We start from the raw sequence: 20,469 nt of genomic DNA, 5'->3' as shown, positions 1-20,469 counted from the left end.
GTATGTCGCAATGTAAATTACAATATTATATATTAACTTAAAAATTATCTTTTCAGAATCGATGAAAAACGAATTATTCACTTTCCGCGAAAGATTATTAAAATTTACGTACAGGTTGAAGTTTAAACAATTTTCTACTTGCCAAATATATTTAAAAATAAAGGGATAAAATTGATTCAATTTTTTTTTTTGAGTAAGGTCTATTTTGTCAAGAAGTATCTCACAAAAAGTTTGTCTCATTTTGAGTTAGGTAGATATATTTTAATTGTCTCTTACAACATTCTAAAGACGGTTTTATTGACGTGTCGAGAATCAAATTTTATGTTCTGAAATAGTATAATCTCGTATTCCTCATATTTTGAGTTACAACATTATTAATAACAATGCGATATTTTATTTCTCAATATTTAAAAAAAAATATTGTTAATCAATATGTACTTTTTTTTAAATTAAACTATTTGAATGTTTTCTAAATGAGCGCGAATAGTGAGTTTTTGGAGGGAAAAGGAAAAAAGATGGCGGATATATTTTTCGAGTCTCACAACTATTGTTAATTAGGCAACAAAGATTAACATAAATAAATTTATTTAAATTGTGAAATTATTGTCTCTGTTCGGCCATTACTAGAAAACCATGTGTTACTTACCAATGAACGGCTTGCCATCAAGCCGCTTCATCCAATAGAAGCGCTGACTGTGCGGTTTGTTCTCCCTGTCATATTGCTCCCACTGTTGTCGCAGAAAGGTGTAGCAGACGCAGCAGCAGCGCACGCAGCCGTCCTCGTCGCCCTCTGACCGGTAGCCCGCTGGGGGGGCGTGCGCGCCCAGGAATGGGAAGTAAGGCTCGGAGCTCTGCGAAACAAAATATACGTCTTTAGATGTCAGCAAACTTATTATCGCGGATTCGTCTGGATGCGATCGTGTTTAACCATACTTAATGCCTACCGACCGACACCGAGTGTACCGACGTCGGCACAAGCGTTCATACAAGTCTTTTAATTATGCTCCGCACGACTGCACACGGCTGAGCGCGTGCTTAGGTTCCTTTTTCCTCGTAGTGAGCGCCTGGTGTCGTAGTCAGATTTAATAGCTATGGCGATTTTCCCCTCATTCCCCGTCCGATATCTGTCCGAAACAATTACTTTCAACCAAATTATACTCGTCCAAATAAAAAGATTTGGACGACTTCATTTGCATCATGCGTCTCTTAATTCGATCGAGTATTACGTATTTGACAGTTAATTGTTTCGGACGGATGTAGGACTGAGAAAGATAGTAGACCCCAAAGACATTGCTCGCGCGCCCGAAAATTCACCTGCGGTTATTTCGTTATGTAAATTCGCCTCTCTCTAACTAACGTATGACGAAGCTTTCGTTTGTGCACTCATCAACCTCAGGGAGAGACAGGTAGACACCGACAGATATAATTAACCTATTACACGGAGTATTTATCTGGCCACGACCCCGCCGATACGAGCATTCGATAAAGGCGCGTTCCCATTATGTCGTGATGACAGATAGTCGTGCAGTATAAAGTGTCGCGGCTTGTATATTTTAATGAAATTGTCACACATAGAACAGCACGATTAACTGTTTATAAGCGAACTATAAGTGAAGGCCTCCGAATTTAGTGTACCTTCGCCGACGTATAGGTTTTCTTCAGGATTTCCTTACCATTAATACAAGTTCGACCAAACACCGCATAAACATGGTCCACTTGTCGAATTTCGCTCGGCTACATTACAAAGACTGTGTGCGTATGTGTCTTTCGGTCTTCAAGGAAATCCGTATCTACACTCCAACCTTATGTCATTGATTTGCCTTCCGCTAAATGGAATACACTGCCGGTGTCTATGTTTCGCGGAAGCCACAATTTAGAGCCATTAAGGCGAGTAGCCGGAGGAGCGGGAAAATCTGTTTTGCTGGTTCTAATGGTTTATGTATTTTACAAAAAATATACGATACAACTAAGGATATGGTCTAAAGAACGTGCTAATTCGTTACACGATAGGATTTGCTTTATCCGATCATATAAAAGCCTGAAAACAGACAAAAACAAAAGTCTAAAACTAATTATTTAAGAGCTGTTAGACACGGCGAGGTTTGGAAGCGATGCAAACGCGATGCAGTCGCTGATCGTGTACCTTTACACACGCGTGCGATTACACCGATGTAATACGCAATCCGCCTATAAATATATATATATTTAAATGTTACAGAAATTCTTAGACTAGACAAATTTTGGTTTTTTCAACCGAAGCTGTATTCACATTTATCCCAAAACTAGAAAATTGCCCAGCGGTTTAACGACACGCCGCTCCGCGCGCTGCCCCGTCAGTCGCCATGGGGCGCTTGTCAACGTCGGAACTGTGTCGAAATTTTCTCCGCCTGTTCTTAATTTATTTATATTGCGTAACTGTGCGTGATGAATGTTTGAAGTTTTGTGAGATGATGGATGAACGACTATCATCTACGATCTCAAAATAATTTTATGTTGTATGAATTTCACAGTGCCTTAGTAATTTACTGTTATACTGTGTAATTTTATGAAATAAATAAATAAATAAATAAATATTGACTTTAAAGCGCGTTAATTGTGGGACGCGTGAAGCAGTCCTCCATACCTGACCTATAATATCTAGCCTCGCGTCTAGACAAATCTAGACAAACGCGTAATATCAGGTAAAATTATAGCCAAGCGTTCGTCTGTTTTATATTTGCTTAAGACTTAATATTCTCACAAAAGTTCCGTGCAGGTCGGAGATGTCACAAGTCTCTCAAGCGCATCTATCAATTTCCAATTTAATTGGTGTGCAATTAAAGCCTACATCGAAACGACAATTAATGAAGACATTATCGTCAATCAAGCGAGACATGCTACGCTACCAGCGCCGCTGTAGTTCGGTCTTTGATAGATGACCTAGCACCGCTGGCAGACGAGGGACTTTACTCCATGACCTTTTCTCTGGTGGAATTGCGTAATGACCGAGCACAGGTTTTTCAATGAGAGGGTTTAGGCTTAAGTCCGCTACACATCAAGGATCGTGAACCTTCTTGGAAATGCAGGTTTCATCACGTTGTCATTGACAAACAAACGTATGTAAATAACTTTTTTATTACAAAAAACCGACCTCTAAGGTTTGCATATCAGCTTTTTTATTGGAATTACACCTACTTGCCAAGTTTCATTGAAATCGGTTAACGGAAAATGCGCGAAACCGAATTCATCCCCTAGTTTGCCACCCTTACAGGTGGAATATTTTCTTCAGATTTAAATGGGACCAATACTGCGGCACCCTCTTCCCAACAAAAAAACAATCATCAAAATCAGTCCACAAATGCCCAAGTAATCACGTAACATGCATACAAAATGCAGAATTGAAATCCTCCTTTTTTTTTAAAATCGCTCTTGATCTGACTGAGAATATGTTACACATGAATACTTCAAATTATCAAATGAAATAAACAATTACTCATTAAGACACGTAAAAATAAGTGTTACTATTTGTAAATAGATATATATTAACGCGTACACACTCATAGCCCCGCACTAGAGAAACCCTGTATCCTATACACCTAAACTTACGAGAGAAACTAATGTATACCATACAAATATTTCTCCCGACCCGGGAATCGAACCCGGAACTTCTTCGTGGAAGACCATCACAGCAACCGTTCGGCCACGGAGACAGTTTTATTATTACTACTAATCGCCGCTAGAATACTTTTCACCTGATTTAAATACATTTGTTAATATATTACGAAACCGCCGAAACGTTGACCGCAATTGACATCTACATATTTAACAATTAACGACGCATGACAGCGACTATAATAAAACAAGCACGGTACAGAAGTAGGGCATGCAAACCCGTCTACAGGCACATGGGAGTTATAAACTTATGGCTCAGGGTGACGAGCGCAGTGGCAGTGCCAGTTTACAGCTTATAGTTGTGACCTCTTTGAGGCTTACGGAGTACGCCTAGGAAGCTCCAACAGATTGCTTCGAATGCTTTTGTTTAGCTGATTAAACAGCTCGTTGTTTGACACAAACAGAGCGGTTTTACGCCACCTGAACCCGCTGCCTTATATTTTCACTTACCATAATTCGATACTTTGGGGACAGAGAGCGTAAAAGCCAATCTTCATCAAAAATGTAACGGAGTTAAATTTTCGTGTCCTTTCGATCAGTCGACTCAAAAATTTTATTATGGCATTTTTAACATAGCAAAATTTTTAACTGACTTTAAAAAAGTCGGAGTTTCTTAAGTCGACTGTATTTTTTTTTTTACACGATTGCTCTGACATTTGTGAACCGATTTCGATTGAAAGGGTATCTTAGTAGTATTTCCTGTCAACCTTGAATATTCCTCTAAGGGTGGCAAAATTAGGGGATGAATGCGGTTTATCGAATTTCACTCACTATCCGTTAACCGATTTCAATAAAACTTGACATGTAATTTCACTAACTTTTGAAGTCGGTTTTTTAAAAATAAAAAAGTTATAATTATTTAGTTTGGTTTTTGCGTTCATTTTTCCCCGAAGTATATCTTATCAATTTAAGTGTTTTGTTGCTGACCTCCGCGACTTGTAACATGTTTTATTCACAACAGGACTATGTGTTAAGAATTCTTAATACATATTTAATATTCTGTCCAATAGTACTTTGTTACCACAACAACTTGATCGATTAAAGGTATTGTTATATGATTAATAACATAAAATTTAGATTGCTCTTGAGTTCAAACAAAAAATAGCTGATTACGTGTTTACCCCATCAGCGTGTTTGTAGGAGAAATAATTTAATTACCTCAAGACATGATATTTTACAATAATGAATATTTATCTGATAATAATGTATGTTCCGAACTAGATAGACATGTTCTATTGCTAGAATATGGAATAGAAATCAAGGCTAGAATGAATAAGTATTTACTAGACAAACATCGCCGGCTACATTGTAGTCAAATGTTGATCTATTTTACATGAAAACTGACTTTAAAAAAAAAGGAGGTTCTCAATCCGACTGTTTTTTTTTGTATGTTTGTTTCGCGATAACTCATTTGTGAACAGATTTCGATGGTTATTTTTTTGTTGGAAAGAGGGTAGTTCAGTAGTGTCCCGTTTAAATTTAAAGAAAATATTCCAACTCTAAGGGTGGCAAACTAGGGGATGAATCCGATTTCGCGCACTTTCCGGTAACCGACATCAATTAAACTTGGCAAATAGATGTAATCCCACGAACTTTTGAGGTTGGTTTTTTATCAAAGGAACAAATTTGTTTAAATTTTGAGATCATCGTAAACGAGTTATAGTAGAACGGGGTTAGAGTATGGGAAAATAGTATGAGAAATATTATTACTTGTCTTTCTACGAAACGGTGACGCGAAGTAATATTTTTTATTTCATGTGAGAACCGATCACAATGGTGCGACTATCGCAACGTGGGTGGATACGGATACCATAATACATCAACTAAGTTTGACATAGACACGTGGGCGTATTTTAATTTTTTTATAGTATTTTGCCTTCGGAATAAAGACGAGGTTTAAAAACTTACTAGGTTTTTCTGATAAGAAGAATAGTTCAAATATATTTTTAGAATAATATTCCAGAGCATAATATTAAATTTACCATATTCTAAGTTTAAAACTTACATTAAATATTTGAAAAGTCATATTACAGAATTGAAGACTACGTGTTAGATAAAAAGTATGAAAAGACGACATGAATCTAGATTCCCCACAAATATGATTCAAAGTGTATTCTGTAGCATTTAAGTTTATTTAATAATCGCAGTACAGAGTACTAAAAAACCGATCTCAAAAGTACGTGGAATTACATATAATACTTAGTTTTATTGAAATCTGTTACCGGAAAGTGCGCAAACCCGGATTCATCCCCTAGTTCGCCACTATACGGAACTTGACACAGGAGATAATAAAAATCGGTTCTACTCAAAATATATAGAAGAGAGAAAAACGCCTTGAATTAAAGAATAGCAAAATCAACTATTACAATAATTGCTCCTAATACTAAAATTTAGGCGCTATTTATAAAAATTAACCTTCATGCGTGAACAGCCACACTTAGAGGTGGATGATTTTCTTCAAAATTAAATGGGACCACTAAGGAAGTACCCTCATTCCAACAAAAAAAAGAATCATGAAAATTGGTTCACAAATACCGGAGTTATCGCGTAACATACACACAAAAAAAAATCAAGTGTAAATTTATTTTACCTATGAAATAAATGATAGTGTGACTTTGATTTTTATATTAAGTAATTCATAGACGACCTCGGCGGCTTAACGGTTAACACTGTGGGTGTTGGATGCGGAGGTCCCGGGTTCGATTCCTGGTAAGACCAATTTGGAAAATGATTTCTAAATTGGTTCTGACCTGGGTGTTCTGGGTAGTGCCCCAGATTAAATCGCTTTGCTCTGGTACTCATAATACAGGGAATTCCCTAGCTTCAAACCAGGCAATTAGTGTAGTTGTTTGGCACATGATTACATTACATTATATTTACGTTAAATTCATTACACTTTAGTAAGCCATTTTAAAAATTCTTAATTTTTTTTCAAAAACTAAAAATAAATATTGTTAATAAGCATTAGATAAATTTTCAATTGGAAACGTATTTCCAATTTAGCGTTTTAAAATCGAATTATATTCAGATATAAAAAAATACGATTAGCGGAGAATATTAGATTTTGAAGGCTGATGAGTAATGTCGGAAGTAAAATGGTGTAATTCGAAAAATAACATTTTCGGAGAACTGACAAAATAAATTAAAAATAAAACTTATACTGTCATTTTTCATAGCAAATAGAACTTTTTTCTAACAAATACATTGCAAATTACATCATATTATTACCGAGTGCGATACGTCTTATTCAGATGTGTCGAAAATGCCAGATAGGACAGTTATTGAGGGTAAGAGGGACGATTTGAAAAAGGTAAGCCATTAAGTACGTTTTCCATTTACTACCCGTTTAAGGCGCAAAAGACCTCCTTGTGAAAGAGTTCGTCCAGGGAAATACTGCCGCCATACTAATGTTTGCCGCTGTTCCAGTTTTGAAGGAAGAGTGCTAGTGAAACTATAGGCACATGGGATTTGTCAACTTCATGCATCGAGTATATAACCAGAAATAGAGATGAAATGTAATTTAATTTGTTTGAAAACTATTCTGCCAAATAATTACAGGGACAACTGCGCTCCGAATTCGAAACATTTGACGGGTGTCGTCAATTGTTTCACTTCAAATAGACCAGTTTAACGTGAGCTTTGCTATAGCGGACGATAATTGCAAAATTACATATTTAATATTAGGGGTTAAAGTATGAAATTGCCGTTTTATTGCAATAGGTTCTTTGAATTTTCATAGAATCTTCATGGTTTGAGGTTTTCGAATGAAACTTTTTTCAAATGGTTTCTGTGATTTTTTTTTTTTTAATTTGAAACATTTAACTGCCTCCGTGGCCGAACGGTTACCATGCCGGACTGCCACGCAGAGGTCCCAGGTTCGATTCCCGGGTCGGGAGAAATATTTGTATGGCCTACATTTATTTCTCTCGTGAGTTTGGGTGTTATTTGTGGTTGTCTATGTGTGTCCATGGCACCCGCGACACAGGGTTTCCCTAGTGCGGGGCCATGTCGAGTGTGTGCGTTATTATTATTATTATATATTTGAATATCGACTTTCAATTGTTTTTGTTATTCAATTTAGACAAGAAAGATGGATACTGCGAAAATTCGAGTGATTTTTGAATACGAGTTCCGACGCGGAACTAACGCGGCAGAAACAGTCCGCAATATCAATGCTGCGTTTAGAGAGGGGTCTACTAATGAACGCACCGTGCGATTTTGGTTTAAACGCTTTCGTGATGGAAATTTCGACTTAAAGAACGAGTCACGAGGAAGACCGCCCACACAGGTGAATAACGATGAATTAAGAGAGATAGTGGAAGCCGATCCTAGTCAAACTACCCAGGAATTAGCGGCATGGTTTAACGTTACCTTACCCACAATATTGACTCACTTGCGTCAAATCAATAAAATAAAAAAATACGAAAAATGGGTGCCTCATGATTTGACTGATCTGCAGAAAGAAACGCGTGTTGAAACTTGTGTTGCCTTGTCGAACCGGTACAGAAATGAAGGAATATTGGATCGAATTGTAACATGTGATGAAAAGTGGATTCTTTATGATAACCGGAAAAGAAAAATGCAATGGCTGACCCCAGGTCAAATGCCACAACAGTGTCCTAAAGCAAAACTTACCAATAAAAAGGTAATGGTAACTGTTTGGTGGTCTCAGCATGGTGTTATTCACTATAGTTTTCTCCGATCTGGTCAAGCAATAACGGCAGATGTCTATTGTGCCGAACTCCGAACCATGTTGACAAAACTAGCAGTAAAACAGCCCCGACTCATGAATCGATCTTCACCATTATTGCTCCACGACAACGCGAGACCTCACACAGCACGAGAAACCATTTTGACCCTTCAGGAACTGCAGTTAGAAACCATTCGTCATCCTCCGTATTCACCAGACCTTGCTCCAACGGACTACCATTTTTTTCGTGATTTGGACAATTATCTACGTGACAAGAAGTTTTCTTCCCAGGAGGCAGTACAAAATGCTTTCACACAGTTTGTGCAGTCTAGATCGTCGGAGTTCTATCGCAAAGGCATTAATAACCTTCCCATTAGATCGCCGCAATGTATAGATAATAATGGCAACTATTTTGATTAAATAAATTTGTTAAAAATTTAAAAAATAAACAATTTAGATTTTCAGTACAAATCGGCAATTTCATACTTTAACCCCTATTATTTAATCACCGATGAAATGTGATTCCGTTTGTTTTGTAATTAGACGTTTTGCTCTTATTCCCACACCACCGAAAGGAACAGCCCCCCATTGTTAGAGATAGAGATCTTTATTACAATAAATACAGAATATTTTTGGAATATACGGAGACGTACACACAGGTCAGTTGTTGGCGTTGTACTATTTCAGAGTGGATATTTAAAAGTGATATAATGCCCATTTGCCTGATGAGTTACCAGGGATGGATAGCCCTTATTTCGTCTCTATTTCTGGTTATATACCCTATGATTTCACGTGTCAAGGTGACATGCGTAGTAGAAGTGTTCCTTATGTTCTGATTGGTACTACAACTATTGAACAGCGTGTACCCGATGTGTTTACAAGTAGGGCGAGTACCTTACGACGATAGGCAAATTCTTTCACAACGACGGCAAGCATAGTGTATGTCATCGATACGAAGTATAATTTTGTTTCTTAGGCAAGCGTTTATTTTTATAATGCCAAGTGGTATGCGACACGCCCGTCCATAACAGTTATAGTGCCGCTCAGGGCTTTAAATCGCAAAGACGGGCAGCTTAGTGGCACCGCCATGCGTCACTGCGCCACATAACACTATACGACACAGCGCGCATACCCCACTACTTAAAAACTTTACTCAAAATATTCATTAAAAAACGTGTAGTTAGTAACCTGTCCTTGATAATACGGAGCTTCCCGATGGATCTTATTAACCAATCAGAGCCCAAGTTAAGCCGGTATTTTTCGGCTTTTATTTCATTCATAAAACCTACGCGCATACATCAAAATTCACGCACACATTCGCAAAAGTCTGCTATCATACATTGGTAGAAAAGGCTCGCCGGTAACCCGCGAATGATGGAGTTATGATCGCGATATTCGCTTAAATTTAAACTTTATGACGTTTAGCGTGAAAGTTGATTTTTAAAGACCCGTACTAACTTGCCGTTGCCAAGTGTAAAACTTTTTTTACTATTATACAAATATTATAATAACATATTAATTAATAAAGGTTTATTAGTATTTTGTAAATGTTGAACGACAAATAGCGTTACATAAATGTTTGTTTAGTAAAGAGAAGCTCGCGTTAATCAGCAGTTTCAATTAAAAAGTGAAGTGGCAACAATTGCATTCACTTGTCGCGATTCTGGCGATATGAAAGTTTGTTTATAAGTAATTAATTGTTTAAATAATGTAATAAAGTAATAAATTTTATATTTAGGGTTATGGAACCAGTGAAATTAACTTTACTACTGTATTGTCGGTTAAGAAGTGTTGTTTTAAGTCGTGCCTAGGCGTCTTTTCAAGATCTTTTTAACCCACAAATTTTTTGTTTTTTTCTGTACTATTTATTTGTACCTGCCGCTTTGGTTCAATTCGATTATTATACTAAGCACGCCTTTTACGAAAAAAACAACTTTTGTTAAGCTAGGTGATTTTTTTTAACCGGCTTTACTAACGAAAAATTTCACGCGTCGCCACTGATTGTTATTATATTATACAGTTATTATTCTGCGAAATTGTAATTTTGGATGTTGCTGGACATAATCTAGGAGTCAGGATTGTTTTGTTGTTTCTCGGAGTAAATTATTAACAAGCAACACGACCTCGAATGATATAACAACAAGACAATTTGCTTGCAACATATTCGTGCATAATGTTCGGCCAGTTACAGCGAAGTCATGCTTATTTTAAATAAATAATAATAAATATTAGACATCGCATATGTTGCTCTGATCCCAAAGACAGTAGCTAAAGCACTTGTGTTATGGAAATCGGAAACAACGATGGTACCACAAACACCCAGACCCGAGACAATATACAAAAGTTTTCTGCATTGAGCCCGCCGGGGATCGAACCCGAGGCTCCCCAAGATGGTGACACCATGCAAACCGGTGCGCAAGCCACTCGACCACGGAGGTAGTCAATTTCGTCATTTTGTTACCGCCAAATTCTATACAACCTGTGTTTATTAAAAAAAATTATAAGTCGTGAATAAGATTTTCTAATTTCGCCGTGAATCATCTCGCGCGTGTACGCGCGTACATTGCGCCCAGAAGACACGTTTGACGCGTGAACGTTTGAGGACGGATTCAGTCAGATGAACGCGCTCCGTCCATCAAGTTGTGGCCAGCTTACCGTCGTTGGAAGAGACGAAAACGAAGGAAAAGCAGAATGTTTTCATCCGGCATCCGATTTTCAACGACAGAATAACACAAAATATTTTTGTTTGTAACTTTCTATCGTTTGAAAATTCTATTAGCGTAGGTACTCAGAAGATCCCATCCGATATTGCCGGTCTTTCCATTTCATCCATAAACATTTCGGTACCAATATTTTGCCGCACCATTTCAATAGATACGTGCACTCGCATTGAAGTTCGCGCGTAAGCTCAACGTAACCAAGGAATTTCTAATATCTTGACTCGCGCGATATGGCGCGATATCGTGCGTCCTGAGCGCGAGTCGAGCCTGGCGTACGGTAAACAATCTACGCGCGAATTTTAAACTCGCGCAATGCTTGTGGACGCAATGTATAAACGTCGAGTACCTCGGCGATGCGCATATGCATATAACCGAGATGCAAAGGTATGTGTCCTAGGCCGAATAATATAAAAAATGCATACCGTATGCTCTTCTCGCAATCACAGTGCATTACAAACACCTATTACACGTTACTGGGCAAGTCTGTCGGCCGCGTCTCTATTACCTCGAAATAAGTGGCCAATTACGACGAAGGCGTCCAAAGCGGTGCCAACCGGTTGTCAATTGACAGCGTTTGACATTTGACACGGCCGAGAGTGAAATTAATTTGTTTTGCACCGCCATTCTGATAAGGGTCGTACTACACGAGTGCTATTTATGCGTTAGCGACGTAGAAAATTATCGTTTGTTCGAAACCAGACACGTGCGTCTTCTTATATATATGATATTTTATAGTTAACTCAATTTAAAAAACGCGAAAGGGGTATTTCAGGAGCGTACTCTTAATACAGCTTAACTCATTTGGCGTCGTGTTATGTATATGTCGTGTTTCGTAGAAAGGGCTTAAGCGATATTTCGAATAAATTTTCAGGGGAACATGTTTTAGGTTTCAACGACAGTTATAAAATATTTCAGTCCTGTTTTAAAACTCTATTTTGGTTTTAATAAAGTTGAATTTAAAACAGAACGTAAACATTTTAAAACAATCATGAAAACATGCTCCTCTGAAAAAAATTTTTCGAAATGTCGGTTACTACTTACTTTTAACAAAATACTGATGATGTGACGTCACCCAAGTTTGGTAGTTCGCACTGGATAGGCGAGTTCGTGCAAATGATCCAATACCACCACTACCCCAGTCATTTTAGAAGCAGTAGAGCTCCATGTACGCTTGTCCATAGCAGTTGCAGCGCCACTCCAGAGCTTTCAATCGCAAAGATCTGCAGGACATCGCCACTGCCACCCTTAGACATGACAAGACAAGTCCCATGTGTGCCTGTAATTTCGCCAGCACCTACCCTTCAAAATAGGTAAGGTGGCAGTGTCTCAGTGTGACTGACGGGTGCAGTGGTAGTGCCCCCGAGATCTTTGCTATTTAAGGCTCTGAGTGGCACTGCAACTGTTATGGATAAGCGTGTTAGGTAACACCAGGCACGACTTGTTTGTCTTGTCTCTTGGTATCATAGTGATATGACAAAAACAATATTTAAGTAAATTTAATGTTTTTATCTCGCGTTAAGTCGAAAACATCATTCCTTGTGTACCAGACATGTGTATTGAGTGTAAACACGCTCTCTGACGTGCTTGCGAGCGGTTTGACGCACAGGACGTGTCATTTTTCCCCCAGTTTTTGCTCGAAGATGGCTAGACGCGTGGCCTCGGTGAAATGTTTTTCCAATAACACAGTTAAAGCATCCTCCCTCTTCTTACCACGATAAGTGGTATTGTACATTTTGCTTAGCTCTCTGTTCTGAGAAAAACACGTGCTAATAATGAGTTAAAAAAAAAGAAAAAGAACCCGATACAAAACAGTGTACTCCAAAAAGTCAAGTAGCTGGGGACTAGGGGCTGTCAGCGGACTGAGCTGGGCCCCGATTCAGAACTCTTCCGATATTTTAACCGAGTCGTTCGATTGAATATCGTTCTCGAATCAAAGGGCGCTTTCAGAGCTATTCAGAACATTCGAATTAAACCTTCGATTCCTAATTCGGATACGATACCATTATACAACAGCGTTTACGGAGTTAGTCGGTGAAATAAAGTATAAGAAAAATTAAAATCCTTATAAACACAATTCAAGGCTTTTAAGGCCTAAAATATAGGAATGCATTAGTCTTGCAAAAAATCCAGCCTTTATTTAAAATATATACATTCTTACTTTGTAAACAATAGGACGTTCGGTAACTTTCATTCGATAACTGTGTTTTGAATAACGTTTGTAGCCTTTGCCGGTCGAGAAGTTCGAGTAATCGTACGGGTGTGACGTCATTTCGGTCTCGAATACGACAGATTGACGTTCGATACGGGTGTTGTGAACAAAAATTTAAAAAAGTCACATACAAAAGACAGTCGATAAGACGTAGCCTCACATCAAATCACCGTAATATGGTTCGCCATTTTAGACATCTCCACTTTTTCAGTCATCAACCCGTTTATTACGTCCCACTGCTGGTCACGGGTCTCCTCTCAGGCGAGGGTTTAGGCCATAATCCGCCACGCTGACCCGATGCGGACTTTACACGTTTTTCGAAGGTTCTGTACCTGCTTCGACGTGCGGGTCTCGTTACGATGTTTTCCACATACATTTCGAGAAACTCAGAGGTGCGAGCCCGGATTCGAACCCACAGTCTCTGCTTGAAAAGCGGTAAGTTAAACCACAAGGGCGCATTTATTCGATATGAATTTCATACTATATTAGATGCACGCGCGGAGCCCGCGTGCATCTAACTGTAATGGCAAAGTACGCACTTTTATTAAGCATTCAGTCTGGCTCGAATTTGGTCTACGTGGCGGCAGTTTATTTTAATCGATAATTTATTCAAAGGAATTTAAATGTTGTTGCCTAGTAAATAAAATTCAGATTCGCGATTAATGTACGTGAAAACGTGATAAATGGGCGAACTGCCGCGCGGCGGCCGCGCGATAACTTTCGCGTTGTGTAACTGGGCGCTTAGGCTACAACGGCTTGTATACCACTTTTCAGTTAGCGGTTTTAAATTGGTTGTTCTAGTAGTTCAATCGTCTACAGCCTTAGAAACTTGTTCTAACTAGCTATCAATTGACCAAAATTGACACCAGACGGTGAGGAAGCGATGCAATCATCGTGAAGTCATAAAAACAGTCGCACGATCACGGCTATTATAAATACGTTTATTTCACGGTGACCGGTTTAGATATGGTTGTCGGTTATTGGTTTGTAAATAACTCAGAACCGTGATTAAAAATAACGAACGAGCAGCTTTAAGTACCTTTTGAGAACTTAACTTTTGAGCTCAGAGATTAGGACAAGAGGCATTTGAACGAAGTTTAGTTCTGGTCTGGGTGTTCTGGGTCCTACCACTGGTAATTCTTTAGCTGGAAACCAGATAATAGATGGGGAAACTTTTTATAGGGGTTTTGTTTATCCATTTTCTCTTTCTGGTATGTTCTACCTCAAAGGACGTTAGCTATTATGTGTTTTGACTTTTAATGCTATGTTGATCATATAGGCACGGTTGCGTTGTTTCCGAGCCCATGTTTCTAGGTTATTTGACAATTTATACCGCAAAAAAAATATCTTTGGAGAGAAGATAACTTTCTTCTCATCCCTTTTTTCGTTGTTGCAAAATAATTAGTCCCTTTAACCTCGTTCCCGCCGAACTAAAAAACGAATGTTGTGAGGAAACGTTGAGGTGCAGACCGAAGAACCTTTTATTGGGAAAGTCCCTTTACTCAGTAACAGAGTACACTCAAAGTACTTAATAAATAATTAAATTATTTTATTTATTAATGAATTTCGCATTCACCGTATGATTATACTGTAAAATACACTTATTAGTTATTAAGAATCCATATTGACATTTTCTGTATACACTTGACATTGTTAGTTAAATTCAATTATTTATTAGTTTCATTAATTATGTTGATTTTGTATATGTACACTATTGTGTATTTATGACTCACTGTTATATAATTATTTCTTCATTATTTTGTGAACTGACGCTCACTTTTCGAAGATAGTAAAATGACATGTAACTGTGTTTGTATGGAATTTGTAATATTGAGAAAACTAAACTAATCGTTCACCAAACTCACAACTATCAAGCAACATACAAACGATACCATGTAGCAGTAGAGCTCCTTGTGAAAGAGTTAATCCAGGGAAGTACCTATTGCCGCCAAGCAGTAATATCAGCATTACTGTTTGAAGGGTGCTGGTGAAATTACATGCACACAGGACTTGTCAACGTACGTCTCATGGTGACGGACGCAGTGGCAGTGCCCCACAGATCTTTGCAATTTAAAGCTCTGAGTAGCACTGCAAGTGTTGTGGCCTGGCTTGTCAGTTTATCATCAGGTGCACGACTTGCTCGTTCCGTCAATTGACGTAATGAAATAACATAAATATAAAAAAATATATACACGTTCCGACTAATATGAAATCAAGTTTACCTGAGAGTCAGGCTTGTGCCGTACAGTGAATTGGTCGCCGTAACCTGCGCCGCCGCAGACAAAACACACGCGCGCGTCTCCCGCGGCCGGCGCGGGCTTGTCGCGCGGCGACGCCGGCCGCGACGCGTTTAGCGAGCTCTTTATGTACGCCTTTGCCTTCTCCATCCCGCCACACTGCAACCAACGCAATTACATTGTTGAAAACATACAAAATAGGACAAAAACATTAAAATAAAATTACAACAATTATTATATTACAACATTTTATTTTATTACATTACAACAATTATAACTTTTTAATAAAAAAACCGACCTCAAAACTTCGTGGAATTACATCTATTTGCCAAGTTTTATTGGAATTAGTTACCGGAAAGTGTGCGGAACCGGATTCATAGTTTAGTTAGTCACCTATAGAAGTGGAATATTTTTCCCCCTCTTTCCAACAAAACATCATGGTAACGCAAGACCGCTAAGCTGGAGAAATAGTGTGCTTCATCATTAATGAAGAATGTCCGCTACGATCGCATTTCTTGAATAAATAAATAAATATGACATACGTTGCTCTGAATCCGAAGTAAGTAACTAAAGCATTTTGTCGGTAAATTTCGTAACCTCCATGAACTTAAACTGTTATAAGGAAAAATTACAGATTTTACTAGAAATAATTATATGACTACACCTTTATTTTATAACAAAGGGTCAACAAATTATATTGTCAGGTTTAATTATCCGATATTCCGAAGTTTTCAAATTTAGCCGACGACTTGTGTTATGGATATCTAAAAACAACGACGATACGAAAAACACTCGAAATATAGAAAAGTTTATTATAAGCCCCGCACTAGGGAAACAACCAAGAGAGACAACCACAAATTACACCCAAACTCACGAGGGAAATAAATGTAGGCTATACAAGTAATTCTCCCGGCCCGGAAATCGAACCCGGGACCTCTGTGTGGCAGGCGAGCATTGTAACCGTTCGGCCACTGAGGCAGTTAACATTGACCCTGGGATCAAACCCGGGATCTCACAGATGGCGCACCATGAAAACCGGTGTGCAAGCCAGTCGACCACGGAGGTCGTCATTACTTCTTATTCAATTTTGACAAAAATGTCCGATTCGACCGGGTCGCTGGGGAAGAGACTGGCGATTTGAGGCTAGTTGCCACAATGGACGAGCGAATATCATTTTGTACTAAATACCCTGTTTTTTAACATGTGGAAAATTAACAACAAGCAGGCCGCTATGGTCTGGTGATGACAATATAATTGCCACCCTCGTTGGGGACTTTACCCTAATAGGCCGTAACAGTTTTATAATGGTCACGCCATTCCGCAGTTTGGTTAATACCATAGCAGAAAGTAACGCTGACAAGTTTCGATAATAGTTCTTTTCTATAGTGGTCCGATATTGCCATATTGTTTGCGTTGTATTCTACTAGATGGCGTTGGTATTTGTTCCAGCAATTAATTAAAAATTTAAGCTATTATTAATTCATAATCATCATTACCAACCCATAATTCGTTTCACTAGTATACGGATCTCCTCTATGGAGATACTTTAGGCTTATAATATAAAGGATGTGAACCTTCTTCGACATCTTTTTTCCAGTAACAAAATTGTACGCATACAAATTGAAGTCACTGGTATATTGGAACCGTGCCATTGCTACTGGTATATTAGTAGCAGTAGAGCTCCATCCATCCAGGGAAGTACTGCCACCTTACCTCTTTCTGCCGCCAAGCAGTAATGCTAGCATTACTGTATTCCGGTTTTGAAGGGTGCTGGTGAAATTACAGGCATATGGACTTGTCAACTTACGTCTCAGGATGTCGAGCGCAGTGGCAATGCCCCTCAGATCTTTGCGATTCAAAGCTCTGAGTGGTACTGCAACTGGTATGTTATTAAAAAACTATTAAGTCATATTTGTGTCTCATAAAATTAAGTTAAATTACTTCATTTCACCTCAAATTTCAGTAACAAGCAAAAACACCATTTTATTTCCCCAAAGCACTGTTATTTCGAGTACTTAAAATCTGATCTGAGCACAACAAGTACAGTCAAGAGCAAAAGTTTGTAAGGAAAAAGAGTGTTACGTATCTAACCGTATTTCTTATAAATGCGAGCTTTTTTTTTGTAAATATAAAAAATTATACATTCATATTTTACGATGACTGAAAGCATTGTTCTGTAAATCAAATCATACAACAAAAATGAAAAAAAAACAAAGTTGTAATAATAATGACATGAGTTATAAGTATTATGATCTGTGATAACAGGTTTCTTTTTAGTAATATGTATTATGACTTCTTATTAATCAACTCGTAATCATGAAACGCGTAACCGTTGCGTAATGTTGGCATAGCAAGAAGTCATATCCTAGTAACGACAACAAGATACAGGAGGAACAAGTCGTGAGCCTGGTAGGAAGCATCACGCCTAAGCCTCAAACATTTGAAAGGCACTGCCCTAACCCAGAGACTATGTTGACAAGGCCCACATGCCTGTAATTTCACCAGCACCCTTACCCTTCAAAACCAGAATGCAGTAATGCTCGCATACTGCTTGGCGGCAGAAATAGGTAAGGTGGCAGCACTTCCCTGGACGAACTCTTTCACAAGGAGCTCTACTGGTAAGACGGCTCCAACTCTGACATACCAGCGCTTCGGGTTCGTTATAGGTCCAATGGTCATGGCTAACAGGGAACTATAAAGAGTCGCAGCGTTGGTTTTTTTAAATAGGTTAAATACCAGTCTATACCATAGTCATGACATGGTGATCAATATTGCTGACGTCGTGGCAGAATATAGTAAGTAATGAGGAAATGTAATTAAAATTACTATAACTGACCTTCAACTTAGAAACTAAGTGCAAACTCATGGTACTACGATTTCGTTTAATTAAGGTAAACGATTCTTTTATGGGGAACTGTGTCCGTAGCATGGCAGAATATGTGTGATAAACCTCCCCGTGACCATATTTAATTCAGTTGATAAATCTAAGTTTGCTTATGTGGTAATTAAGTATTATACCTTTTGAAGAACGATATGAAATTGCGTATATATAGCCATCTTTGTCGTTTAACCATCGCCGCGAAAACCATGAAACACAAAATGTCTTTTCGTCTCGTTTGTCGCGCCCATTTTTACGTAGATAAAATTACTGTGCAAATGTTTTAGAATCAGCTGTGACCTTGCACCCATGTTTAGCACTGTGTTAATCTTTTGCAGTTATTGGTCGCCGGCGCTCGCGATGACAAAAATGTGACGTCACGATGCTCGCCATGATAGCTATTGTGATAAAATTCAAAATTATCACTCGAATTTGACAGCTAAATGTGGATATAATAGCTTTATCGAGGCACTACGGGCGCAGTATATGAGTTCACAATAAGATTCCAGGGTATATATCAAGATTATCATTTCCTAAGTTTAAAACCTAACATTAAAAGTATTTCAATTGAAAAGTCATATTTCTATTTACAAATGACCTTTTCAAGCGTAAATTTTTTTGGCTATGGAATCATCTTTAAAATTTTCTTTCCTACTGTATTTATGGCAATTGACATACGAGGAATAAAAGTGAAAAAGATAAGATAGAACTAGATGTGGTCGTCATCATTGTCAACCTATTGCGCGCCCCAATGCCGCGGCAATGCGGGTAGGGGACATCACACGTTTTCCTAGAATTGTGAACCTTCTTCGACGTACAGGTAACATTCACAAACGTCCGTAACTTAAGAATTTACATAGCTATATGCCGCCAGAGGGGCAAGACAACAAGACATGAATTAAATATAACAAAGTTGAAATAGTGATACAGAGACTTATGCTAAATTCTGTCTCAATTAAAGGTCACCACGGCCTGCAAATGTGGACACAACGAAAATGAAACTGAAATAAAAAAAACTAACGAAATGAAAAAAAAAAAACAACTCAAAATAAGCCTTAACTGAAATAATATAAATAACTACAATTAATACAATATTATTATTAAAAAAGTAACTATTAAAAACAAGATAATCTATTTAAAAATATTTTATTATATAAATATATAAATATTCTATTTATAATTGGCGCTCTCTCTCTCTCTCTCTCTCCGCTATGAAGTTTATTAAATACAACTTTTACCCATGACTGTACCCACTTCTTAAAAGTCGCTCTGTGTCCTTAATGCGTGTTTTGGATTTTTGGTCCAGCGCTCAAAGTACACTCTTTATGGAGTACCGTTAAACAAGTCAACTCAGGTTTGTGAATCGATTTTAGGTGTTTCGTATGTTTTGTGTTGATGTTCGCATTAAAACTATGGAATATTTGGACCGATGAGCTTTCTTTCATGTTGTTTCAACAAGGTATTCATATGTGAATTTACATAACTTATATACTTTTAACCGACTACAAAAAATGGAGTTTATTCTCTATAGTCTTTATTATTTTCTCACATCGAGAAAAATACTATACACGCCTCGGCGGGAACGGGGATTGCATGACTCGTATTAATACAAGGCCTCGCTGTCGCTCGTCCTGGTAATTCATATGCGTCCAGCAATCTCCTACTTCCCGGCCTCTGCAATAATGTACTATTATGTATTATATATAAATATTTTAATACTTTGCATTCATTCATATAATATCTATAAAACATATAGAAAGTTATCAATTTAAGAAAGGTGATAAGTCCCGTGTGCTTGTAATTGTAATTGATCAGCTAATTCTAATTATCATTACTATGTTCTCAGACATTTCCTACAATATGCAGAAGGTAAATCGTGGTAAATTCCATATGAAGTTGCGGGGTGTTTCTTTTCGTAGCCAGCAACCAAAAACCAAGAATTTCATATCTTGTTTAAATAATCTCTGCTCAATTAGCATTTACCACGTCAACTTGATTACACTAAATGATAGACACCGGAGCTGGTATTTGATTGGAACAATAACGATATAACGTCATTATGATGTACGTGTGTTTAATAGGGT

The 20,469-nt window shown here is 37.9% G+C and overlaps 1 protein-coding gene across 1 annotated transcript in view; it reads right to left on the bottom strand.

Moving 5' to 3' along the window:
* LOC113228999 overlaps nt 1–20,469 on the bottom strand; it is a 255,159-nt gene that overhangs the window by 175,174 nt on the left and 59,516 nt on the right. Inside the window, exons 2-3 of the mRNA XM_026462468.1 lie at nt 15,493–15,666; nt 741–851 (exon numbers count right to left, since the gene is read on the bottom strand). Of these exons, the coding sequence (XP_026318253.1) occupies nt 741–851; nt 15,493–15,657 (276 nt within the window). The 5' untranslated portion in view covers nt 15,658–15,666. The remainder of the gene's footprint in view (nt 1–740; nt 852–15,492; nt 15,667–20,469) is intronic.

The sequence above is a fragment of the Hyposmocoma kahamanoa genome, unplaced genomic scaffold (genome assembly GCF_003589595.1).
Source record: "Hyposmocoma kahamanoa isolate Upper Pololo Valley unplaced genomic scaffold, ASM358959v1 270, whole genome shotgun sequence".
Classification (NCBI taxonomy): Eukaryota; Metazoa; Arthropoda; class Insecta; order Lepidoptera; family Cosmopterigidae; genus Hyposmocoma; species Hyposmocoma kahamanoa.
This window is presented reverse-complemented; position numbering and strand designations above follow the sequence as displayed.